The sequence below is a fragment of the Aquarana catesbeiana genome, linkage group LG03 (assembly GCF_042186555.1).
Source record: "Aquarana catesbeiana isolate 2022-GZ linkage group LG03, ASM4218655v1, whole genome shotgun sequence".
Classification (NCBI taxonomy): Eukaryota; Metazoa; Chordata; class Amphibia; order Anura; family Ranidae; genus Aquarana; species Aquarana catesbeiana.
The window spans coordinates 728,186,629-728,213,721 of record NC_133326.1 but is presented as its reverse complement, the minus strand read 5'-3'; the positions used below and the strand labels follow the sequence as shown (position 1 = coordinate 728,213,721).

At 42.5% G+C, this 27,093-nt stretch overlaps 1 protein-coding gene across 1 annotated transcript in view; it reads left to right on the top strand.

Annotated features, from left to right (window-relative positions):
- The window catches only part of LOC141133778 (NACHT, LRR and PYD domains-containing protein 3-like), a 115,608-nt gene extending 95,559 nt beyond the window's left edge, over positions 1 to 20,049 (top strand). The window contains exons 13-14 of the mRNA XM_073623334.1: positions 8,760 to 8,837; positions 19,106 to 20,049. Of these exons, the coding sequence (XP_073479435.1) occupies positions 8,760 to 8,837; position 19,106 (79 nt within the window). The 3' untranslated portion in view covers positions 19,107 to 20,049. The remainder of the gene's footprint in view (positions 1 to 8,759; positions 8,838 to 19,105) is intronic.
- Positions 20,050 to 27,093: the final 7,044 nt, after the last annotated feature.

Genomic DNA, 27,093 nt, shown 5'->3' with positions numbered 1-27,093 from the left:
TAGTGTTACAAGGTCTCAGGTGTGAATGGGGAGCAGGTGTGTTAAATTTGGTGTCATCGCTCTCACTCTCTCATACTGGTCACTGGAAGTTCAACATGGCACCTCATGGCAAAGAACTCTCTGAGGATCTGAAAAAAAGAATTGTTGCTCTACATAAAGATGGCCTAGGCTATAAGAAGATTGCCAAGACCCTGAAACTGAGCTGCAGCACAGTGGGCAAGACCATACAGCGGTATAACAGGACAGGTTCCACTCAGAACAGGCCTCGCCATGGTCCACTAAATAAGTTGAGGTCACGTGCTCAGCGTCATATCCAGAGGTTGTCTTTGGGAAATAGACGTATGAGTGCTGCCAGCATTGCTGCAGAGGTTGAAGGGGTGAGGGGGTCAGCGCTCAGACCATATGCCGCACACTGCATCAAATTGGTCTGCATGGCTGTCGTCCCAGAAGGAAGCCTCTTCTAAAGATGATGCACAAGAAAGCCCGCAAACAGTTTTCGGAAGCCAAGCAGACTAAGGACATGGATTACTGGAACCATGTCCTGTGGTCTGTTGAGACCAATATAAACTTATTTGGTTCAGATGATGACAAGTGTGTGTGGTGGCAACCAGGTGAGGAGTACAAAGACCAGTGTGTCTTGCCTACAGTCAAGCATGGTGGTGGGAGTGTCATGGTCTGGGGCTGCATGAGTGCTGCCGACACTGGGGAGCTACAGATCATTGAGGGAACCATGAATGCCAACATGTACTGTGAGATACTGAAGCAGAGCATGATCCCCTCCCTTCAGAGACTGGGCCGCAGGGCAGTATTTCAACATGATAATGACCCCAAACACACCTCCAAGACCACCACTGTCTTGCTAAAGAAGCTGAGGGTAAAGGTGATGGAGGGGCCAAGCATGTCTCCAGACCTAAACCCTATTGATCATCTGTGGGGCATCCTCAAACAGAAGGTGGAGGAGCACAAGGTCTCTAACATCTACCAGCTCAGTGATGTCGTCATGGAGGAGGGGAAGAGGACTCCAGTGGTAACCTGTGAAGCTCTGGTGAACTCCATGCCCAAGAGGGTTTAGGCAGTGCTGGAAAATAATGGTGGCCACACAAAATATTGACAGTTTGGGCCCAATTTGGACATTTTAACTTAGGGGTGTACTCACTTTTGTTGCCAGCGGTTTAGACATTAATGGCTGTGTGTTGAGCTATTTTGAGGGGACAGCAAATTTACACTGTTATACAATCTGTACACTCACTACTCTACATTGTAGCAAAGTGTCATTTCTTCAGTGTTGTCACATGAAAAGATAGAAGAAAATATTTACAAAAATACGAGGGGTGTACTCACTTTTGTGAGATACAGTAGATAGTTAGATAGATGGTGTTCCCCTTTAATTATTTTTTATCACGGATTTCCGTAATGATCGCAATTCTATTAATAACTTCAAGTTATTCTATTATACAGTATGTTACTTTGTTCCCAGCTAGTGAAGTGAGGGTGAGTGTTGTCACCCTAGGACAGGAAGTGTGTTACTGGCAAGATCACCAATAGAAAATAAAGGAAACAAAAATCCTGAATAAAGAAAATTGATACAACACAATAGTATGGAATTTGCAATGACAATCCTGTTGTTGGGACCACAGTTATGCCCCGTACACACAGTCGGACTTTGTTCGGACATTCTGACAACAAAATCCTAGGATTTTTTCCGACGGATGTTGGCTCAAACTTGTCTTGCATACACACGGTCACACAAAGTTGTCGGAAAATCCGATCATTCTGAACGCGGTGACGTAAAACACGTACGTCGTGACTATAAACGGGGCAGTGGCCAATAGCTTTCATTATTTATTCTGAGCATGCGTTGCACTTTGTGCGTCGGATTTGTGTACACACGATCGGAAATTCCGACAACGGATTTTGTTGTCGGAAAATTTTATAGCCAGCTCTCAAACTTTGTGTGTCGGAAAATCCGATGGAAAATTTGTGATGGAGCCCACACACGGTCGTATTTCCGACAACAAGGTCCTATCACACATTTTCCGTCGGAAAATCCGACCGTGTGTACGGGGCATTAGTCTTAGGGGCCATTCACATTTGTGCAGTGCCTTAACTTCATGTCACACATGCATTGTGTTAATTGTGCCCATTGAAAATATTGGGATGCCAATTCACCCAAAGCGCCCCAAAAATCTGATGACCTATTTTCTTTAGTGCAAGGCCCCACAAGCTGCTACCATGCTAAAATGCAAGTGCCTTTTCCTATTGTGTTGGACTGCCTATCATGAATGGTACAACAAAACAGCAATGCATGAACAGTTGTGCAACATTTACATTCTGTGTATGAAGTTATGTTTTCCACCGGCTGTGCCTATGCAGCTTACATAGAAGTGTATGGGGAGTGTCTCACATTAGGAGACACTTAGCAGCTTGTCCCACAGATCTTTATGGGGTTGTATTCCAAGGGAGAAGACATTTGGAAGCCTCTCTTATAGGGCTCTATGGGTCACAAAGTAGGAGACACTTGGCAGCCTGTCCCATGAAGCTTTATTGGGGCCAATTATCAAGTTAGGAGATACTTGGCAGTCTGTCCCATAAAGCTCTAAGGAGCCGGGACCCAGGGCAGGAGATGCCTGGCAGACTGTCCCTTAGAGCTTTATGGGGCCATGCAGTAAGGCAGGAGACATTTCATTTCTGTGAATAAGTATATGTACTAAGCACCCCATACTCATTTACATGAAGGGGCGATATCTGTGGGGCCCCTTATTATTAAAGGGGGCTTTCAGATTCTGATAAGCTACTCCCACAGACCCCCAAAACCAGCAGGCTGGAGTTGTATCAAGATGGGGACAAGATGCTTTGCCAGCCCCCCCCCCCCCCCCCCCCCAGTACCCCCCCCCCCAATGTTCACCCCATATTACTTTTTGATACCCCCTTGCCTGTTAGCCCAGAAATGGGTATTTTAAATTTGACAGATTCATGTGCCATTGGCTTCAGTTGGGTTTGGGTTCAGCTTAAAAACTTTGAAGTTCACTGACAACACACTAACCAAATACAAGGCAGTTCGGTTCATCACTATTTAACAGCATAAGAGCGCTCACACCACAGAATACCTGGTTCTTGTATTAAAATAGCATGTAGTATGAGCTTGCAAGGTATGGCCGGCTTTTGATTTCAATATGGCACAAGGAACTTACTGTGCATGCACAGGCTATTCCGGTATTACAATGTATACAGGGAAGGAAAAGATTTTGTATACTTTGTAATACTGGAATTGTTCACACACAGCAAATTCTGCATGCCATATTGGAACTAACAGAAGGAGGGTGTAGGGGGGGGGGAGGGGGGCTGGTGCAGGAACTGGCTCGGGAAACTGAAACTTTATAGGCAAGGTCTGCCAATGAAGTAGAGTACCATACACTTCAGTGCACTCACAGAAGCAACACAGTTTATCACAGCCCACTGTATCTGGGGATACCCTATTTAAAGGCTCCAATCTTAAGATTGGCACCTTAACTCCAACAGGAATAAAACATCCAATGAAATGCCTACCTTCTTATAGAGGACTAATGCCGTGTACACACGGGCGGACTTTCCGACCAGACTGGTCCGACAGAACAAACCTGTCGGACATTTCGACCGTGTGTGGGCTTCATCGGACCTGCAGCGGACTTTTTCAGTTAAAAATCAGACGGACTTTAGATTTGAAACATGTTTCAAATCTTTCCGACGGACTCGAGTCCGGTTGAAAAATCCGCTCGTTTGTATGCTAGTCCGACGGACGAAAACCGACGCTAGGGCAGCTATTGGCTACCGGCTATCAACTTCCTTATTTTAGTCCGGTCGTACGAATCCGTCGGACTTTGGTATGATCGTGTGTAGGCAAGTCCGTTCGTTAGAAAGTCCGTCGGAAGTCTGTCAAAAGTTCGTCGAAAGTCCGTCGGAAAGACTGTCGGACCTTTGATGCCGAAAAGTCCGACCGTGTGTACGCGGCATTAGAGGGAGAGGGTCTCCCAGGCACCAATTTCCCTTGAAGACTTCTAATCCTCTGAAACAATGTCACAGTGCCACCTACAGGACAGTAGAGTAAATACACCCGCCTACAAGGTTGTACGCCATACTTTTGACAAGGCGAGCTCATATCACTTATGAATTTATTTTACCAGAAGAAGGGGGCATTCCATGGAGTGCTGTTACAAGTTGTTTTATATCACCTGATATCTACTGTATATTCCATTTATAGAAAAAAAAAGGAAAAATAAGACCATTGTAAATACAGAAGTATAAGGCCAGATCCATCTTTTTTTTTTTTTTTTTTTGACGTTATTGGGAAGTTTTTCCCTCTGGGCTCCATTAAAAATATTTCTGCATTACTTCTTGTGCTACTGACAAGTTTCACCAGACAGTGATGGTTATAGTGTGATTACCCGCTTACCATATGAAATCTGTCCATCCTACTGTATGTGTTCATCACAGAAGTCTACTGCCTGGTTTACCAAAAAATCTATCAACAAATGTGGCCAAACACTTGAACTCATGCCATAATGGCAATATTACAGCCAATGCATTTACAAATTATTGAGAAGGTCAGGGTTCCACCCAGAGGGGGTGATATTTTTCGATTACTCTGTCGTAGAGAGGTTTTCCCGGATTTTCCAGCTCCAGACTCAAATCACGCAAGGGTTAAATTTTGAGTGGGATGTGACCCATTATTATGAATAAATGTGATGAATACACTCTCTCCGACAGAGCATTAATACTAATATTCAAAAATAACTACAGAATGATCTATTCATCTTTCATTATTTACTATTTTTTGTTATTTTTGTTATTTATATATTTTTTTTTCAGATATATATATTTTTTTTGAAATATTTTTTTCATTATCTCATCCTTTTATTATCACTCTCGGGGTCCTCCGTTCAAGACATGTACTACATACACACAGGAATGTGCATTTGCATATTCTTCAGGTATATATATATATATATATATATATATATATATATATATATATATATATATATATATTGTGTATATATATATATATATATATATATATATATATATATATATATATATATATATATATATATGTATATATATGTATGTATATATATATATATGTATGTATATATATATATATATATGTGTATATATATATATATATGTGTATATATATGTATGTATATATATATATATGTATGTATATATGTATGCATATATATGTATATATATGTATGTATGTATATATGTATGCATATATATGTATGTATGTATGTGTGTATATATATATATATATGTATATACCCTGTTTCCTCAAAAATAAGACCTAGCGTGATTGTCGGTGATGGCTTCAATATAAGCCCTACCCTCCAAATAAGCTCTACCCTGTTTCCCCGAAAATAAGCCCTACCCTGAAAAGAAGACCTACAAGGACTTAAACTAGGTCTTATTTGGGGGGTAGGGCTTATATTGCAGCCATCACCGATAATCACGCTAGGTCTTATTTTTGGGAAAACAGGGTATGTATATATATGTATATATATAAATGTATATATATATATATTTACTGCCCTGGTTTTTCCCTCCGCACAGTCCTCTTGATGTGTCTTGCCATATTTGTTGTTTCATGAGCTTATAGAGATATGGGTTCATATATGTCGCTTTTTACTGACTATGTATAGATCGATACATATTCATTGATAATTTTAATGTAGTCTCACATCTCTTGCTGCTCAATCGTTTTTGTCTCTTTGTCTTTTTTATCTTTGTGTTTTTTCCCCCTTTGCTCTGCCCTCTATTGCCCACCCTTTTCTCCGTTGTTCCTTTGGGGGCTATGGAGAAAGATTTTTTTGAATTATCTCCCTAGAGTTATGTACAATATATAGTGATATATATTGATTAATGTTTTTATGATGGAGGGAGATATTCTTCTACGGGTGGGTGCATATGCGTTTACACACACATACATATATATATATATATATGAACAGGTAATTGGTCGTGGAGAGTACAGCTAGAGAATAGGACCAATCCACAAATTTGACATAGAAACAATAGGAAGGTGGAGTGGGGATTTTATGTGGTGCAGAAAATATCGTCAAATATATTCAGTAAAAAAAGATCTATTTCTTATTTTGAGAAGCAAAACTAAAAATATATAAAAAACAATCGAAACAGGCATGTACAATACTGATATTACTATGTTAAACAGGACAGCATTAAAGAAATTCCCGACATGTTTCGCCCATAGATCGGGCTTCTTCAGGGGAGCTGTCTTATGGACGTACAGGCCTTCTAAAATAGATAGCAAGTAACAAAGAACAAATACAAGAAATAATAAGTGACTGAATACTAATAGAAAATATAATAAGCATATTACATATTTTTGAAAAGTTGGGGTGAAGGCAAAAATTTGAAAAACATAAGATGTACACAATAATCAAATATGCACCTGTGTCTCCACTCCCAGGGCAATGCTTCTAGCCCAGTTCACCCACAAAAAGGGGAAAAGGTCCCACCGCTGTCTCCTCAGAGGCTAACAATGCAAGTCGGGACCACAAGTAACTGGAGGTCACAGAGGGAACAAAAGGACCAGCTAAAAACAGTATACAATGGGTCAAATGAGTAAAAAAGAGGAGTATATAGTAATAATATTATATATATGTGTATGTGTGATGCGCATGTGCATACTCCTGTTAACCACTTCAGCCCCGGACCATTTGGCTGCCCAAACACCAGAGAGCTTTTTTGTGATTCGGCACTGCGTCTCTTTAACTGGCAATTGCGCAGTCGTGCGGTGTGGCTCCCAAACAAAATTGACGTCCTTTTTTCCCCACAAATAGAGCTTTCTTTTGGTGGTATTTGACCACCTCTGCCTTTTTTTTTATTTTTTTGCGCTATAAACAAAAAAAGAGCAACAATTTTGAAAAAAAGCTGTATTTTTTACTTATTGCTATAATAAATATCCCCCAAAAATATATAAAAAAACTATTTTTTTCCTCAGTTTAGGCCAATATGTATTCTTCTACATATTTTTGGTAAAAAAAAAATCACAATAAGCATATATTGATTAGTTTGTGCAAAAGTTATAGCGTCTACAAAATAGGGGATAGATTTATAGCTTTTTTTATTATTATTTTTTTTTACTAGTAATGGTGGCGATCTGCGATTTTTATCAGGACTGCGACATTATGGCGGACACATCGGACACTTTTGACACATTTTTGGGACCATTGTCATTTATACAGCGATCAGTGCTAATAAATTGCATTGATTACTGTAAAAATGTGTATAAGTAAAATACTGCGCTAACAGTTAACGTAAATAAGTGGAGCTGCAACTATAAGACACCAATCAGAATTAAGAAAAAAAGTTGCGCTAATAAAAAGTGTGGTGAAGACTTAAAAGGTTAAGTGCCACAAGTAATAATAATGATAATGTATGTTGAATATAATGTTATGATACAAAATACAAACTAAGAATACTCAAACAGTTGTAATCAAACAAACGTGCAAGCGTAAAGAAAGTTCCGATAAAAAATGTCCATATATTGAATGCAAAGAAGAGTGGAAATAAATAAATGGTTGGTAAATAGGAAAGTCCATGTTATGAAAAAAATCCCAAAGTGATACATAGTGAAAATTCACACTGTAGTGACAAGTGCATTGATGAGACCTCCACCACAGGGAAACACTGCCGCTTACCGGAAAGCAATGGTCCCTTATTACAGGGGACCACACTGAGCAGATGGCTGTAACCCCAGCCCGGGATCTCACAGGCAGGCACTGGATACCACAGCGTCAGTGGGGATCCTCACCAGAAATCGCAGCAGAGTGATGTATTCACCAGAAAAAAAAACACACAAAGTGCTCCACATAGCGTAAAACCTTTCACATTTAATGGAATAATAAAAGCCAGATGAACACTTACAAATCAGCGAAATGGTAAAATCAAATAGTATGGGAAAGCCGGCCAGCTTCGGATCAGCCCGTAACTTGCGGGACTAGACGTGCAGCGGTGACGTCAGGACGCGGCGCCTCCTCCCTACGTCGTTTCGTCACTAGCGGACGTGGTCACGGGATTTTTTTCTACTGTAAAAATGTCACTGGCAGTGAAGGGGTTAACCACTAGGGGGGCAGTGAAGGGGGCACACGTGCCCCCTAGTGGCCATCTATGGTACCGACAACACATGACGGTGATTCGCGCAGCCGAGCCATGTTGCCGCAGTATAACTGCGGCGGCTGGTCGGCATGCGGTTAAGGGATGGTATATGATGGATTACACAGACTTGTTTTAATCAAATACGGTGATTACAATGGTTTTATGGTGTGTGTTCTTGAGTATCTTCATCTCTATTTACTAATATATGTACACATTTTTAGTAATGTCTTTTCACATAATACGATTGTTCTACTTTACATTAATCCATATGCAATGCGACACATATTTATATGTGTGTGCGTTGCTATGGGTTGCTGTAGGTTTTTCCGTTTTCTTAGTTTCTATGTGTATCATATAACAGGAAGAATGCAATTCAATGATTAGTGTCACCTGTTATACAACTAGGTGGGGCTTTATAAGGAGATCTTTGCTGCTCTTCCTGTGTAATGATTAAGCGCACTTGGAGTGTGTGAAATGCATCTACCAGCTTTCTGTCAACACTTTGGGATGTTCTGAATAAAGGAATTTTGATCGAGTACAGAGTGCGGCCATTTCTTTTTTTGCCTGGTTTACCAAACCGATTTGTTTTCTTTTGAAAGGTTTGAGAGAATTTGGATGAAAATTAAATACAGAAGACCGAATGTACCAAACTGGACAGGATTTTGCTGCTGTAAATGGTAATAAACTCTATGTTTGCCTTTTATTATTATGTGCTCTTTGTCCATAATTAGAACTATTCCATATCTCACCACCTGCTTGGAATCTCTCTATACTCAGAACACCAGACAGGCAATCCAATCCATTTAGGGGCCTGAGATGATCTAATGCCGTGTACACGCATCAAAGATCCAATGGTCTTTCCGACGGACTTTCGACGGAGTTATGATGAACTTTTGATGGACTTTCTAACGAACGGACTTGCCTACACACGATCACACCAAAGTCCAATGGATTGATGACGTACAACCGGACTAAAATAATTAAGTTGATAGCCAGTAGCCAATAGCTGCCCTAGTGCCGGTTTCCGTCCGTCGGACTAGCATACAGCATTTTTCGACCTGACTCGAGTTCGTCGGAAAGATTTGAAGCATGTTCCACATCTAAAGTCCGTCTGATTTTCGACAGAAAAGGTCCTCTGCAGGTCCGATGAAGCCCACACACGGTCAGATTGTCCGACGGATTTGTTCCGTCGGACCAGTCCGGTCGAAAAGTCCGCCCGTGTGTACATGGCATTACATGAACAATAAGGGTTACTCATTCCTGAATGATCCTCAGGAGGCTCACAAGAGTAGAGTATAATGCCGTGTACACACGGGTAGACTTTTCGACCGGACTGGTCCAACTGAACGAATCTGTCGGACAATCCGACCATGTGTGGGCTTCATTGGACCTTCAGCGGACCTTTTCTGTCGAAAATCAGACGGACTTTAGATTTGGAACATGTTTCAAATCTTTCCGACGGACTCAAGTCCGGCCGAAAAATCTGTTCGTCTGTATGCTAGTCCGACGGATGAAAGCCAACGCTAGGGCAGCTGTTGGCTACTGGCTATCAACTTCCATATTCTAGTCTGGTCGTACGTCATCACGTTCGAATCCGTCGGACTTTGGTGTGATCGTGTGTAGGCAATTCCGATTAGTTGGAACTCCGTCGGAACCTCCTTCGGAGTTCAGTCCATCGAAAGTCCGGTCGTGTGTACACGGCATGAGAGACCATCGTGGACTCCTTGTCCATATTAATACTCCATTTAAACAGGAACCAGAGAAAGGCGAGCAAACCAGTTCCCCTAGTCATAGGCTATGGATGTGAATACCACTAAAATCTGATTGGAACCAGAAGTCTGAGTTTATCCCTCAGTTGGTAGAACATAAAGTAACGTTGCCCTTTGAAATGGCCATATTGGTTTAGATGACATTCGCATTTTGACCAGAACAATCAAGCTGTACATACTGCCAGCAGCCAAAATAGACATGACTAGAATGTGGAAGTTCACTTCTCCACTCATAGAAACATAGAAGGAAACAGAAAAAAAGACCATCGTCTTTTGACAGTTTTTTAGTGAAATGGTAGGGGTAAGTACCCCCCTACCATTTCACACGGGGGGGGGGGGCGGAATCTGGGGGTCCCCTTGTTAAAGGGGTCTTTCAGATTCCGATAAGCCCCCCACCCGCAGACCCCCACAACCACCGGCCAGGGTTGTGGGGATGAGGCCCTTGTCCTCATCAACATGGGGACAAGGTGTTTTGGGGGGCTACCCCAAAGCACCCTCCCAATGTTGAGGGCATGTGGCCTGGTACGGTTCAGGAGGGGGGGGCGCACTCTCATCCCCCCCTCTTTTCCTGTGGCCTGCCAGGTTGCATGCTCGGATAAGGGTCCTTCTCTCTCCCCTCAGGTATAAAGACCCAGTTAAAGGGATACCAGGGCTTTGCAGGATGGGTTAACAACACTTCAATACCGCACATAGTCAAATGATGTCCTTGACTTTGTGCGGTGATATCTGAATTATGCCTGCAGCTAGAGGCATCATTCAGATATCATTCTTTCCAGCCGGCGATTCTGTGTACCATAAGAATGATCATAGCGGCAGTTCCACTGCTTGATCGTTCTTATAGACGGTGGGAGGGGACGCCCCCCCCGCCGCCATCCGGTGCTTCTCCGAGCTCTCCCGTGCCATCTGGGGCCCGGAGAAAGAATCGGCCGGAGCCAGATAACTACGATAGAGTTTTCTGGTGACCAGATGAGCCAGATAACTACGATAGAGTTTTCTGGTGACCAGATGGTCACCAGTCATCTCTATGACCGTCAGAGGCCCAGGCGCGAACCACGCCCGGGTTCCCAGATGTAAACAAAGCCGCGGTCGCAGCTGTCAGCATGAGATCGGTGAATTTTTTTTCACAATCTCATGCTTTCCAGCCTGGAGGAGAGATGTGGGGTCCTATTGACCCCGCATAGCTCCATAAAGAGGACCTGTCACATTGATTCCTATTACAAGGGATGTTAAAAAATGTAAAAGAAAAGTGTAAAAATAAAAAAAATTAAGTAAAATAAAAATAATAATAAAAATAAAAAAAAATTTAAAAGCGTCGACTATGGAGATTTTTAAGTACCGAAGTCTGGCGCCATTCCATGAGTGTGCGCAATTTTAAAGAGTGACATGTTAGGTATCTATTTACTCAGCGTAACATCATCTTTCACATTATACAAAAAAAAATTGGGCTAACTTTACTATTTTGTTATTTTTTAATTCATGAAACAATTTTTTTCCCAAAAAAAGGGCGTTTGAAAAATGATTGCGCAAATACCGTGCGAGATAAATAGTTGCAATGACCGCCATTTTATTCCTTAGGGTGTCTGCTAAAAAAAAAACTATATAATGTTTGGGGGTTCTGAGTAATTTTCTAGCAAAAAAATTATGATTTTTAGAAATGACAGAATAGGCCCGGTATTGAAGTGGTTAAAAGGCCAAGTTCACCTTTAGGTGAAAATAATAAATGCCATGTTTTTTGCAGGTCAAAAAATGTGCATTTAGTATTTGTTTACACAGGAGCCTGCAATTAGTGGATCATGGGTGCAATGTCAGGCTCCCACAGACACTGCCTCCAGCTCTCTGGCCGTACCACCATAGAGGCTTCCAGTTGGAGAGCTGGAGGAAGTGTGAATGGACTACGAGTGTGCTGATCAGTGCGCTCATAGTCCGTTGAGAACTTCAAGTCCATCTGTTGCCGTGGAGGACAGGACTTGGACTTTATTCATTCAGATCTCTGTGAATGAATGATGTGATTGTGTAGGTGTTGCCTGGCACAGCCGCCCTGACTTTAAATGTGACAGAGGCTGTGGGGGGGAGGAACTTCCAACCATGGTCATGGGTTCAGGGGTGAGGGTTGGGGTGCTTAGCAACATGGTACATGTTACGCCCTAAATCCGTGTTGCTAAAGGTGTATATAACCTAGAACCTCTTTCTACTCACATAATGCATATGTATGATGGCAAATAGGGTAACACCCACATGCCACACATATATATAGACGTCCATAGGCACCAAAGGTCTGTGCTACCAGGATAGTGACCACAACAGTCATAGACAGCTCATGGCCTTTAGTAATGATCAGGATTTGGCAGGGCCAGCTCCAGATCATGTGACCACTGTGACAGCCAATCACAATGGTCAGGCGACTGAACAGTCTCCCCCACCCCGGATGTAAAGAGACAGTTATAAGGATGCCAGAGCTTGGCAGGATGAGTTAACAGCCAGAGTTTAATGATAAAAGCTGTTCTAATAAATGTATGAATAGAATATATGGATGTTAAGATCTCCTAGACTGATTACATTGTAGTTATCACACTGGTTATACACTCACCGGCCACTTTATTACACCTGTTCATTTGTTTGGTAACACAAATTGCTAATTAGTCAATCACATGGCAGCAACTCAATGCATTTAGGCATCTAGACATGGTAAGGACGACTTGCTGAAGTTAAAACCGAGCATCAGAATGGGGAAGAAAGGGGATTGAAGTGACTTTGAACGTGGCATGGTTGTTGGTGCCAGATGGGCTGGTTTGAGTACTTTCTGGGATTTTCACACGTAACCATCTCTCAGGTTTACAGAGAATGGTGGAAAAAGAGAAAATATCCAGTGAGCCGCAGTTGTGTGGAGGAAAATGCCTTGTTGATGTCAGAGGAGAATGGGCAGACTGGTTCCAGATGATAGAAAGGCAACAGGAACTCAAATAATCACTCTTTACATCCAAAGTATGCAGAATACCATCTCTGAACACACAACAACTGTCAGATAAGAACAGGAAACTGAGGCTACAATTGGCACAGGATCACCACAATTGAACAATAGAAGATTGGAAACACGTTGCCTGGTCTGATGAGTCTGGATTTCAGCTCCGACATTCAGATGGTGGGGTCAGAATTTGGCGCATGGATCTATCCTGCCTTGTATCACTGGTTCAGGCTGGTGGTGTAATGGTGTGGGGGGGGGGGGGGTATTTTCTTGGCACACTTTGGGCCCCTTAGTACCAATTGAGCATTGTTTAAACTCTACATCCTACCCGAGTATTGTTGCTGACCATGTCCATCCCTTTATGACTACAGTGTCCCTATCTTCTGATGGCTCCTTCCAGCAGGATAATGCTCCATGTCACAAAGCTCCAATCATCTCACCACTGGACAACGAGGTCACTGTACTCCAATGACCTCCACACTCACCACATCTCATCCAATAGAGCACCTTTGGGATGTGGTGGAACGGGAGATTGGCATCATGGATGGGCAGCCAACAAATCTGCAGCAACTGTGTGATGCTATCATGTCACTATGGAGCAAAATCTCTGAGGAACGTCTCCAACACCTTGTTGTATCTATGCCACCAAGAATGAAGGTCAAGGGGGTTCAACCCGCTACTAGCAAGGTGGACCTAATAAAGTGGCCAGTGAGTGTATAGGTAATCTTCTCTTATCCAGCCCTCACCTTTTATCCCACCTTCTCAGGACTGCTACAGATATCTTATGTTGAACTTTAAGAAAAGACCCGGTATATTTAAAAAGATATCTTTATAGAATCTATCTGGAAACATTGGATGTATGAGAATATCTTCTGTATCTCTTCTTACTTCTGTAGATTGAGAGAACCATAATAAATAAACAATGGAAATAAATCCAGGTATGGCTCCAAGCCACACAAATGAAGCTGATCTCTTCTTGATTCAATGTGAAAAAAATTACATATATAATGTATATAATGCTGTCCAAAGAAGTTACACAGTGAGAGAAAAAAGTATTTGATCGACTGCTGACTTTGCGCGTTTGCCCACTGACAAAAAAATGATCGGTCTATAATTTTAATGGTAGGTTTATTATAAATAGGGATGAGCCGAACACCACCCAGTTCGGTTCGCACCAGAACATGCAAACAGACAAAAAATTTGTGCGAACCCCGTTAAAGTCTATGGGACCCGAACGTGAAAAATCAAAAGTGTTCATTTTAAAGGCTTATATGCAAGTTATTATCATAATAAGTGTTTGGGGACCCGGGTCATGCCCCAGGGGACATGGATCAATGCAAAAAAAAGTTTTAAAAACGACCGTTTTTTCAGGAGCAGTGATTTTAATAATGCTTAAAGTGAATAAATACCGTGCCTGGGGGTGTCCTTAGTCTGCCTGTAAAGTAGCACATCTTTCCTGTGTTTATAATAGCAAAATTACATTTCTAAAGGAAAAAATGTAATTTAAAATTGTTTGCGGCTGTATTGTATTGCTGGATCCTGGCAATATACATAAAAAATCATTTAAAAAAGGGCACGGGTTCCCCCTCAGTCCATTACCAGGCCCTTGGGGTCTGGTATGGATATTAGGGGAACCCTGCGCCAAAATAAAAAAAAATAATGGCGTGGGGTCCCCCCCAAAATCCATACCAGACCCTTATCTGAGCATGCAACCTGGCAGGCCGCAGGAAAAGAGGGGGGAATGAGAGAGCGCCCCCCTCCTGAACTGTTCCAGGCCACATGCCCTCAACATGACCCCAAAGCACCTTGTCCCCATGTTGATGGGGACAAGGGCCTCATCCCCACAACCCTTGCCCGGGGGTTGTAGGGGTCTGTGGGCGGGGGGCTTATCAGAATCTGGAAGCCCCCTTTAACAAGGGCACCCCCAGATCCTGGCCCCCCTATGTGAATCGGTATTGGGTACATTGTACCCCTACCCATTTACCAAAAAAAGTGTCAAAAAAGTTAAAATGACAGGAGACAGGTTTGGACAATTCCTCTATTAAAAAAAAAAAGTGTCTCGTGATGTCCATCCATCTTCAATCACAGCATCTGATGGTCCCGAAAAAAAAAAATGAAAAAACTCCTTCTTTTTTTGAGCCCCCCACCCGCAGACCCCCACAACCACACACAACCCACAACCACTGTCAAGGGTTGTGAGGATGAGGTCATTGTCCCCATCAACATGGGGACAAGGTGCTTTGGGGGGGGCCCCAAAGCACCCTCCCCATGTTGAGGGCATGTGGCCTGGTACGATTCAGGAGTGGGGGCGCTCTCTCATTCCCCCCCTCTCCTGCCAGGTTACGTGCTCGAATAAGGGTCTGGTATGGATTTTGGGGGGGGACCCCTATGCCATTTTTTTTTTAAATTTTGGCTCAGGGTTCCCCTTAACCACTTGAATACACCATATTATATAAATATACTAGACTGCCTGAATATAGATCTAATCTACGCTAAATGCAGAGTATATATACTAGACTGTGTGTGTAAATATATATATATATAGATATATATATATATAGATATATATATATATCTATATATATATATATAGATATATATATATATCTATATATATATCTATAGATATATATATATCAAATACACTGCCTGCATGCCACTAACTAAGCTGTCTAATCTCTCTTCATTCATTACACTATACAGCTGCCGTGTAAGCAGCCTTATATAGTGTGGGGCGTGGACTTAGACACCCTGCCTTTGGCCAATCATGGCTCTCTCAGACAGCGTGCTGTAATTGGCCAAAGCATGCAGGTTAGGTGCATGCTTTGGCCAATCATCATACAGCAATGCACTGCAATCTCGCAGTACATTATGGGGCGTTCCATGACGCTCAAATTTCCCGTGAATGCCCCATATGTTCAGTTCGTTTTAGAACAAACGAACACCCGATGTTCGAGTTGATGCTCGACTTGAACCGTGGGCTCATCCCTAATTATAACAGTGAGAGGCAGATTAACAACAAAAATATCCAGAACACATTTCAAAAAAGTTATAAATTGATTTGCATTTTATTGAGGGAAATAAGTATTTGATCCCCTATCAATCAGCAAGATTTTTGGCTCCCAGGTGTCTTCTATACAAGTAACGAGCTGAGATTAGGAGCACTCTATTAAAAGGAGTGCTCCTAAATTCAGCTTGTTACCTGTATAAAAGACACCTGCCCACAGAAGCAATCAATCAGAATCCAATCTCTCCAACATGGCCTAGGATGTCAAATGATGTCAGGGACAAGACCTACACAAGGCTGGAATGGGCTACAAGCCCATCGCCAAGCAGCTTGGTGAGAGGGTAACAACAGTTGGTGCTATAACTTGCGAATGGAAGAATCACAAAATAACGGTCAATCTCCCTCGGTCTGGGGCTCCATACAAGATCTCACCTCATGGAGTTTTAATGATCATGAGAAAGGTGAGGAATCAGCCCAGAACTACACAGGAAAATCTTGTCAATAATCTCAAGGCAGCTGGAACCATAGTCACCAAGAAAACAATTAGTAACACACTACGCCATGAAGGACTGAACTCCTGCAGTACCCGCAAGGTCCCCCTGCTCAAGAAAACACATGTACAGGTCCGTCTGAAGATTGCTAATGAACATCTGAATGATTCAGAGGAGAACTGGGTGAAAGTGTTGTGGTCAGATGAGACCAAAATCGAGCTCTTCTGCATCAACTCAACTCGCCGTGTTTGGAGGAGGAGGAATGCTGCCTATGACCCCAAGAACACCATCCCCACCATCAAACATGGAGGTGGAAACATTATACTTTGGGGGAATTTTTCTGCTAAGGGGACAGGACAACTTCACCGCATCAAAGGGACAGGGCCATTTACTGTCAAATCTTGGGTCAGAACCTCCTTCCCTCAGCCAGGTTCATTGAAAATGGTTCATAAATGGGTATTCCATTATGACAATGACCCAAAACACACAGCCAAGGCAACAAAGGAGTGGCTCAAGAAGAAAGTCCTGAAGTGGCCTAGCCAGTTTCCAGACCTTAATCCCACAAAAAATATGTGGAGGGGCTGAAGGTTCGAGTTACCAAACGTCAGCCTCAAAACCTTAATGACTTGGAGAAGATCTGCAAAGAGGAGTGGGACAAAATCCCACCTGAGATGAGTGCCAACCTGGTGGCCAACTACAAGAAACGTCTGACCTCTGTGATTGCCAACAAGGGCTTTGCCACCAAGTACTAAGTCATGTTTTGCAAAAGGGGCAAATACGTATTTCGCTCATTAAAATGCAAATCAATTTATAACTTTTTTGAAATGCGTTTTTCTGGATATTTTTATGTTATTGTTTTTCTGTTTCTCACTGTTATAATAAACCGGCCATTAAAATTCTAGACCGATCATTTCTTTGTCAGTGGGCAAACATAAAAAAATCAGCAGCCGATTAAATACTTTTTTCCCTCACTGTAGCAGTGTTTGTTTTTCTAAAGTTATACAAATGTAAAACAAATACAATTTACATTGTGTGTGTATATACGTTTTAACGTAATATATTATATATATATATATATATATATATATATATATTTATATATATATATATATTTACACTATATTACCAAACGTATTGGGACACCCTCCTTTACAAGCACATGAACTTTAATGGCATCATCCCAGTCTTAGTCCGTAGGGTTCAATATTGAGTTGGCCCACCCTTTGCAGCTATAACAGCTTCAACTCTTCTGGGAAGGCCGTCCACAAGGTTTAGGAGTGTGTCTATGGGAATGTTTGATCATTCTTCCAGAAGAGCATTTGTGAGGTCAGGCACTGATGTTTGATGAGAAGGCCTGGCTCGCAGTCTACGCTCAAATTCATCCCAAAGGTGTTCTATCGGGTTGAGGTCAGGACTCTGTGCAGGCTAGTCAAGTTCCTCCACCCCAAACCCGGTCATCTATGTCTTTATGGACCTTGCTTTGTGCAGTGTTCCAAATCATTTGGTGGAGGGGGGATTATGGTGTGGGGGTTGTTTTTCGGGGGTTGGACTTGGCCCCTTAGTTCCAGTGAAGGGAACTCTTAAGGCGTCAGCATACTAAGATATTTTGGACATTTTCATGCTCCCAACTTTATGGGAACAGTTTGGGGACGGCCCCTTCCTGTTCCAACATGACTGCACACCAGTGCACAAAGCAAAGTCCATAAAGACATGGATGAGTGAGTTTGGGGTGGAGGAACTTGACTGGCCTGCGCCTCAACCTGATAGAAGACCTTTGAGATGAATTAGAGTGGAGACTGCAAGCCAGACCTTCTCATCCAACATCAGTGCCTGACCTCACAAATGCGCTCCTGGAAGAGTGATCAAACATTCCCATAGACACACTCCTAAACCTTGTGGACAGCCTTCCCAGAAGAGTTGAAGCTGGTATATCTGCAGAGGGTGGGCCAACTCAATATTGATCCCTACAGACTTATGCCCGTACACACGATCGGACTTTGTTCGGACATTCCGACAACAAAATCCATGGATTTTTTCCGACGGATGTTGGTTCAAACTTGTCTTGCATACGCACGGTCACACAAAGTTGTCGGAAAATCCGATCGTTCTGAACGCGGTGACGTAAAACACGTACATCAGGACTATAAACGGGGCAGTAGCCAATAGCTTTCATCTCTTTATTTATCCTGAGCATGCGTGGCACTTTGTCCGTCGGATTTGTGTACACACGATCAGAATTTCCAACAACGGATTTTCGAATCCGTTGTCGGAAAATTTTATAGCCTGCTCTCAAACTTTGTGTGTCAGAAAATCTGATGGAAAATGTGTGATGGAGCTTACACACGGTCGTAATTTCCGACAACAAGGTCCTATCACACATTTTCCGTCGGAAAATCCAACCGTGTGTACGGGGCATAAGACTGGGATGGCATTAAAGTTCATGTGCGTGTACAGGCAGATGTCACAATACTTTAGACAATATATGTATACAGTATATACTATGTAAACAAAAAATAAAAACATACAGTAGAATATGACATAAAAACATAAAATAAAAACAAAAAAATATATTTTAATTTCTTGATGCAATTTTTGTGGTGCTGATATTTTTTTTCATGGGTTATTTTATTTTGTGGGTTTAGCAATAAAACCCCAACAATAAAAAAAGAAAAAACAATACCTGAAGATAATATAAGATTTTTTTTTTCTATTTTAGATCCAGCATAAAAACATGATGTCATCTTCTAGTACTTCACAATTATTCATATATTTCATTTTACAGCCTCTTTCTCTACCAAGAAGAAACAAGTTTCATGGTCTGATGAACATCTTTAGTTTGATTCCAGCCGTATCCCTGATTAAACATTTACAGTCTTATATTATTTGTTTTAATTACTGGAAAAAAGTTGCACACATTAAATTTGTCTTCAATCGTGCAACAATTTGCTTTTCTGATTACTTTTTTTTTTTTTTTAATAATTAATAGGATATGGATTTTTTTATAATTTGCTACTACCACATGTTCTGGGCTTCATCTTATTTAGTTTGACTCCACCATTCCCAATGAAAAATGTGCAAAGTTATATTGTATTATATTTTTATTTTAATTATTAAATGACCCTTAAGTTATCTTGTTAAGATTCCCCCCCCCCCCCCTTTATTTAGACCCAACAAATTATCATGATGTCATCATCTGATTGGTAATCTACAGTTATTCCACTGATTCATTCCATTTTATTTAGCAACCTTTTTCTCTACCAATAAGAAAAAAAACATGTTTTTTGATCTGATGAATTTGATACAATAAACTTATACAATTTAAACAAAATGTAAAGATATAAAAATGTAAACATAATAAAGATTTTTTTTTTTTTAATTTGATAGTTTATTATATATATTTTAATTACTTTTTAGTTATTTTTAACTACTTATTTAATTACTTTTGAATTTATTTTTTAATTACTTATAAAGAAAAAGTTGAATGCAATAAGTTTTGTATTTGTTAACGTTTGCAACAATTTTTTTTTTTTTATAATTAATTAAAGGCTAAGGATTCTTTAGAGTATCTTAATAGTACATATGATGACCTTATTTAGTTTCACTCCACCAAATTCCTCAATAGAAATTTTACAATCCTATATTATATTTTTTATTTGAATTATTGAATAAAAGTTTCCGCATTTACTTTCGTCTTTTTGGATGACTTTTTTTTTTTTTTTAAATAATAGTTAAAAGGATCATTTTAGAATTTAATTCCACGTGTATTGGATTTGATCTTCTTTACGTAGTTACTTACATACAGTAGTTAAAGTGATTCTAAAGGTTGTTGTTTATACTTAGCTCTTAGTGTAATGGTTTTGCACAGAGGAGCCACGATCCTCTTCTTTTTGGGTCCCACACTGGTGGTTCTGGCTCCTGTCTCCTGCCGAGTGCCCCCCAATACCAAGCCTCTTGAGGAACTGAGAAATCCAATGGCTGCTCTGTCTTAAGGTTCCAAACACAAACCTTGACATTTTGGAATTTTTTGAAAAATCAGCCTGTAACTAGTAGCTGGTCTTTACGCCCAAAGATTTCGTAAGGTATGTAATTGTGGTCTGGTTTAGAGGCCTAGTTAGCTCTGCCTCTTGTTCACATAACCCGGGTTGTTTATGCTTCAGCTCCTCGTCAGTTGGCCTACATCCAAGGACTGGGACCCAAACGACTACTATCCATGCCTCCATCAAATTCAAATTGTTTTCATGACAGAGGGGCTCCATGGGAAAATCGTGAGAAAAGCTATATGGAACAAAAGCTTTGGGAAATTTCTTGAATTGTAGTGAGCCTGTCAACAGTAAGTGTCTTCAAACAGATCTATAAAAATGAAAAAAAAAAAAAAAAAACCCAAAACACATATTAACTAGTTAACCACTTCAATACCGGGCACTTATACACCTTCCTGCCCAAGCCAATTTTCAGCTTTCAGCACTGTCGCATTTTGTATGACAATTGCGCGGTCATCCATCACTCCACCCAAACTAAATTTTAATCATTTTGTTCCCACAAATAGAGCTTTCTTTTGGTGGTATTTGATCACCTCTGCGATTTTTATTTTTTGCACAACAAATAAAAAAAGACCACAAATTTTGAAAAAAAAAAGTTTTTCTTTGTCTCTCTTAAATTTTTTTGTAAATAAATATGTTTTTTTCTTCAATGATGGGCACTGATATGGCTGCACTGACTGGCACTGATAAGGCGGCACCGACGAGGTGGCACTGATGATGGGCTCTGATAGGAGGCACTGATGGGCACTGATAGGTGTCACTGATGGGCACTGATAGGTGGCACTGGTATGCGGCACTGATGGGCACTCAAAGATGGCACTGATGGGCACTCATAGGCGGCACTGATGGGCACTTATAGGTGGCACTGATGGGTACTTATGGGTGGCACTGGTAGGTGGCACAGATAAGCACTGATGGTCACTGATAGGTGGGCACTGATGGGTACTGATAGGTGGCACTAAGGGACACTGATGGGTGGCACTGATTACACTGGTGGTTGGCATTGCTGGGCATCACTTATTTTTTTATTTCTGTAATGATGCCAGACAGTGCCCATTTGTGGGCAATGATTGGCATGTATTGGGCATTTTTTTTATATGTGGATGGCCATGGGGTACATACCTGGCCATCCACATGCTGGGGGTTTCCCTGGTGGTCCTGGTGGCTTCCCTGGTGGTCTAGTGTGGGCATCCGAGAGGGGGCTGCGCTGATAAACAATCAGCGCAGACCCCTCCTGTCAGGAGAGTTGCCGATCGGCTCTCCTCTACTCGCGTCTTTCAGACGCGAGTGAGGAAAAGCCGATCAAGGCTTTTCCTGTTTACATCGTGATAAGCCGTGATTGGACATGGCTGATCACATGGTAAAGAGCCTCTGCCGGAGGCTCTTTACCGAGATCGGTGTAGCGGGTGTGTCAGATTGACACACCGCACCACCGATCGCCGTGATGCCCACCCCCACGGGCGCGCGGCGGCTATTACCCTGCAGGGCGTCATATGACATCCACTCAAGATAACTGAACCACCGCCCGGCCATCTTTCTGCTATAGGCCAGGCGGGAAGTGGTTAAGGACCGGGCCTATTTTTTACACTTGGTGTTTGCAAGTTAAAATCTTTTTTTTTGCTAGAAAATTACTTAGAACCCCAAACATTACATATATTTTTTTCAGACACCCTAGAAAATAAAATGGCGGTCATTGCAATACTTTTTGTCACACCGTATTTGCGCAGAGGTCTTACAAGCGCAATTTTTTGGGAAAAAATACACTTCGAGTTAAATAATAAGACAACAGTAAAGTTAGCCTAATTTCTTTTTTATATTGTGAAAGATAATGTTACGCTCCTGGAATGGCTTTGACCCTTAAAAATCTCCATAGGCGACATTTAAAAATTATCTACAGGTTACATGTTTTGAGTTACAGAGGAAGTCTAGGGCTAGAATTATTTCTCTCGCTCTAATGATCGCGGCGATACCTCACATGTGTGGTTTGAACACAGTTTTCATATGCGGGCGCAACTTACATATGCGTTCGCTTCTGCGCCCAAGCTCGGCGGAACAGGATGCTTTAAATCTTTTTTTTTTTATTATTATTTATTTTACTTTTTATTTTTTATTTTTACACTGTCCTTTACAAAAAAAAGTGTCACTTTTATTCCTATTACAAGGAATGCAAACATCCCTTGTAATAGAAAAAAAGCATGACAGGTCCTCTTAAATATGAGATCTGGGGTCAAAAAGACTTCACATCTCATATTTACACTAAAATGCAATAAAAAAATAATTACATGTCTTTTTTATTTTTTTTTGCAAAAAATAAAAATTTCCCTTTAAGACCATTGGGTGAAAGTGACGTTTGACGTCGCTTCCACCATCCAATGTTATGGAGAAGAGTGGGGGCCATCTTCACTTGGCATCCAGCCTCAGAGGGGAAAGGACGCGATCGTCTCCGCCGCTACTGATGGCTCCGGTAAGCCGTGGAGACGACCGGAGCGCGGCGGGAGGGGGGGGCCTCGATAAAAGTGATCTTGTGGCAAATCCAGCGCGGAAACCATTTTTATCTGAAAGAGGACTGTCCGCCGTTAAAGAGGATACCAGGGTTAAGACAGCTATCTGCTGCCATAACGACAGTATTTCACGTCAAAGTACCAACGCACAACGGAAATTGTTAAAAAAAGAAAATGGACCGATCTGTCTTTTTTCTGCCATAACTTTTCTATGTTTCTAATTGCATTTCTCTCCAGATTTTATTCACTGTCAGCCTTTAGATTCTATTGAGTCCCCCCCAAGAGAAGTTCTAAGAGATCAGGCACTGGAAAGTCTTTATTCCAGGATTACGTAAGCATCGTTCGACTTTAACGGCTGATATATGTCTGACACACTGAAAGGAGATGATCCAAAAAGGAAGTATCTGTCATGTACCCTGTGGCAAAGGCTGTCGTGTAGAGGGAGGCCTCTCTTACATCCCTAGCTCTGTGACCACTGATTATGCAACAGTGGCCGCGAGAGTGCAGCGAGATATGAGTGTCTGTAAGATGTACCATTAACTGCGACAGCAGGTAGCAGGTGCATTGCCAGGGACAAGTCAGACCACTGGAACAGCAGATGGCAGCAGACCCTGGACTGGGCAGACAACAGGTGGAAGATGCTTGAAGGGCAGCTAGCAGGTGGCTGGTGTGGCAGGATTGGTAACTCTCAGCAGGTGAAGAACTGGCTGGGAGCAGATAGCATGTAGAATAGTGCAGGAGAATAACTGGAATCCAGGTTAGCAACAGATGGTCAACTAGAGGCATAAAGGGCAGGCAGAGAATGGTCAAGGTAAATAAAGGGGGTTGGCAATGTAGGATCAGGCAGATGAACAGGAGACAGAGCAAATCCGGGACAGGCCAAGGTCAGGGCAGGAAAGGTTCAAGAAAGGTCAAGGCAAGCCAGGTCAATAACAGGAATCAATACAGGAACACAGATAATAGCTGCAGATCAGACAGCAATGGCTAATATTACTGCTGCAGTTTAAATAGGGTCAATGGCGCCAACTTTTGCGGCATGCACATTTGCATTCATGCGTGGTTATGCACAGGAAAACTGGCACCCACACATCTGTGCCTGCGCACCTGTGGATTTCTAGCGGCTTCAGCTGTACTGGTGCTAGTGCCTTCCTGATGGGATGGGTCTTGTTGATAAAGTCTGAGAATTGTGATAAATAGAATAGGTGATGGTTGGGTAAAGCATATTCCGACGCCAAGGATGGGAACAGTTTGAGGTATTCTAAGCCCGTCTCATAAAGGGAGGGAGGCATGAGTCAGCCGTTTTGTTCACCACCAGATGGAGAAAGCTTTATCATGGGATCTCTGAGGAAACATTGTTCACCAGATGGAGAAAGTTTTATCATGGGATCTTTGAGGGAACATTGTTCACCAGATGGAGAAAGCTTTATCATGGGATCTCTGAGGGATCATTGTTCACCAGATGGAGAAAGCTTTATCATGGGATCTCTGAGGGATCATTGTTCACCAGATGGAGAAAGCTTTATCATGGGATCTCTGAGGGATCATTGTTCACCAGATGGAGAAAGCTTTATCATGGGATTTCTGAGGGAACATTGTTCACCAGATGGAGAAAGCTTTATCAAGTGATCTCTGAGGGAACATTGTTCACCAGATGGAGAAAGCTTTATCATGGGATCTCTGAGGGATCATTGTTCACCAGATGGAGAAAGTTTATCATGGGATCTTTGTGGGAACATTGTTCACCAGATGGAGAAAGCTTTATCATGGGATCTCTGATGGATCATTGCTCACCAGATGGAGAAAGCTTTATCATGGGATTTCTGAGGGATCATTGTTCACCAGATGGATGCCCAAGAACCGCCTAATCTAATCTGTGACATGCCCACTAGGTGGAACTCAATGTTGGCCATGCTGCAGCGGCTACCTTGTTTTTTTTTTCCCACGCCAGTGGGCTATGATCAGGGATGCATGCATTGTCCTGTCACCATTTGAGGAGGCCACGAGGATGGTGAGCAGTGACAGTGCATGCATCAGTGACACTGTCCCCCTTGTCCACCTGTTGGAGCACACGCTGCGTGGAATAATGGAAAGGGCACTTGAGACAGAACAGAGGGAGGAAGAGGAGGACTTCCTTAACTCTCAAGGCACCCTTTATCCAGAAAGTGTTCCTGCATGCCCGCCGATCACATAGGAAGAGGACCAGGAGGAGGAGGATTGTGTCAGCATGGAGGTGGAGCCTGGCACTCAGCTCAGCAGCAGTCTTCAAGGGATCGTTTACAGTCCCAAGAAACCCATGGACTTGTACGTGGCTGCCAGGAGGTGGCTGCGGATGATGTCATCCTTAGTGACCCAGAGGACCGAATGCCTCAGCAAACCTACGCTGCATGGCCTCCCTGATCCTGCAAAGCCTGCGGAAGGATCCTCGTATTCGTGGTTTTAAGGGGAGGGATCATTACTGGCTGGCAACCCTCCTTAACCACTTCAATACCAGGCACTTAGACACCTTCCCACCCAGGCCAATTTTCAGCTTTCAGCACTGTCGCAATTTGAATGACAATTGCGCGGTCATGCTATACTGTACCCAAACAAATTTTTTATCATTTTGTTCCCACAAATAAAGCTTTCTTTTGGTGGTATTTGATCACCTCTGCGGGTATTTTGAAAAAAACAAGTTTTTCTTTGTTTCTGTTAAAACTTTTTGTAAATAAGTATGTTTTCTTCTTCAATGACGGGCACTGATATGGCTGCACTGATGGGCACTGATACAGCGGCACTAATGGGCACCGATGAGGTGGCACCAATGAGGTGGCACTGATGAGGTGGCACTGATGGGCACTGATGATGGGCACTGATAGGCGGCACTGATGGGCACTGATAGGTGGCACTGATGGGCACTGATAGGTGGCACTGGTATGCGGCACTGATGGACACTCATAGGTGGCACCGATGGGCACTTATAGGCAGCACTGATGGGCACTCATAGGTGGCATTGATGGGCACTCGTAGGTGGCATTGATGGTTACTTATGGGTGGCACTGATAGTTGATACAGATGGGCACGGATGGGCACTGATAGATGGGCACGGATGGGCACTGACAGGTGGCACGAATGGACACTGATGGGTGGCACTGATGACACTGCTTGTTTGCAGTGATGCCCCTAAGGGTGACATTGCTGGGCATCACTGCAACATAATGGTGCCAATCAGTGCCCATTTGTGGGCACTGATTGGCACAGATTTGGCACACTAGGCACATGTGGATGGCCATGCGGTACATACCTGGCCATCCACATGTTGCCCCTTCCCTGGTGGTCCTAGTGGCGATCCCTGGTGGTCCAGTGCGCAGACCCCCCCTGCCAGAAGAGCCGCCGATCGGCTCTCCCCTACTCGCATCTGTCAGACACTAGTGAGGAAGAGCCGATCACAGGGTGCGTCTGTCCACCGACTCGGTCGATCGGCTGACCTTCATAAAAATGAATCAGTCTTGGATCACCACCAGCTACCAAGCACCTGATGCTGATGTAACCAATTGATTTTTTTTTTAATGTGAGATCCCTTCAAGACTGCCTATGCTGATGCTGAGTGACTATCCTGTTATGCTGAGTGACAATTCTCTTCCTCCTCAATTTTCATGCTGATAGCTTGTAAGAACATTTTTGGTTCTGGGCACCGCCACCAGTGGCCAAGGCCCAATTTTTCTGCCTCTGTTTAACGGGGGCGTGTAATTACAATTTTTGATGCAATACTTTGCAGCAGGGCTCATTCCTGTGCTCCAACTATAGTTTCTGTGAGGGGTTGCAGTGTTGTGGCACCAGCACCAGTGCCCAAGGCCCAATTTTTCAGCCCCTGTTTAACAGGGGCGTATAATTACAATTTTTGATGCAATACTTTGCAGCAGGGCTCATTCCTGTGCTCCAACTATAGCATTTGTGAGGGGTTGCAGTGTTGTGGCACCAGTGCCTAAGGCCAAATTTTTCTGCCTCTGTTCAACAGGGACATGTAATTACAATTCTTGATCTAATATTTCTTAGCAGGGCCCATTCCTGCACCCACCAAGAGTAACTGTGAGGGCTTCCAGTGTTGTGGCAACACCACCACTACCACCACCAAAGGCCCAATTTTTCTGCCCCTGTTCAACAGGTGCATGTAATTACAATTCTTG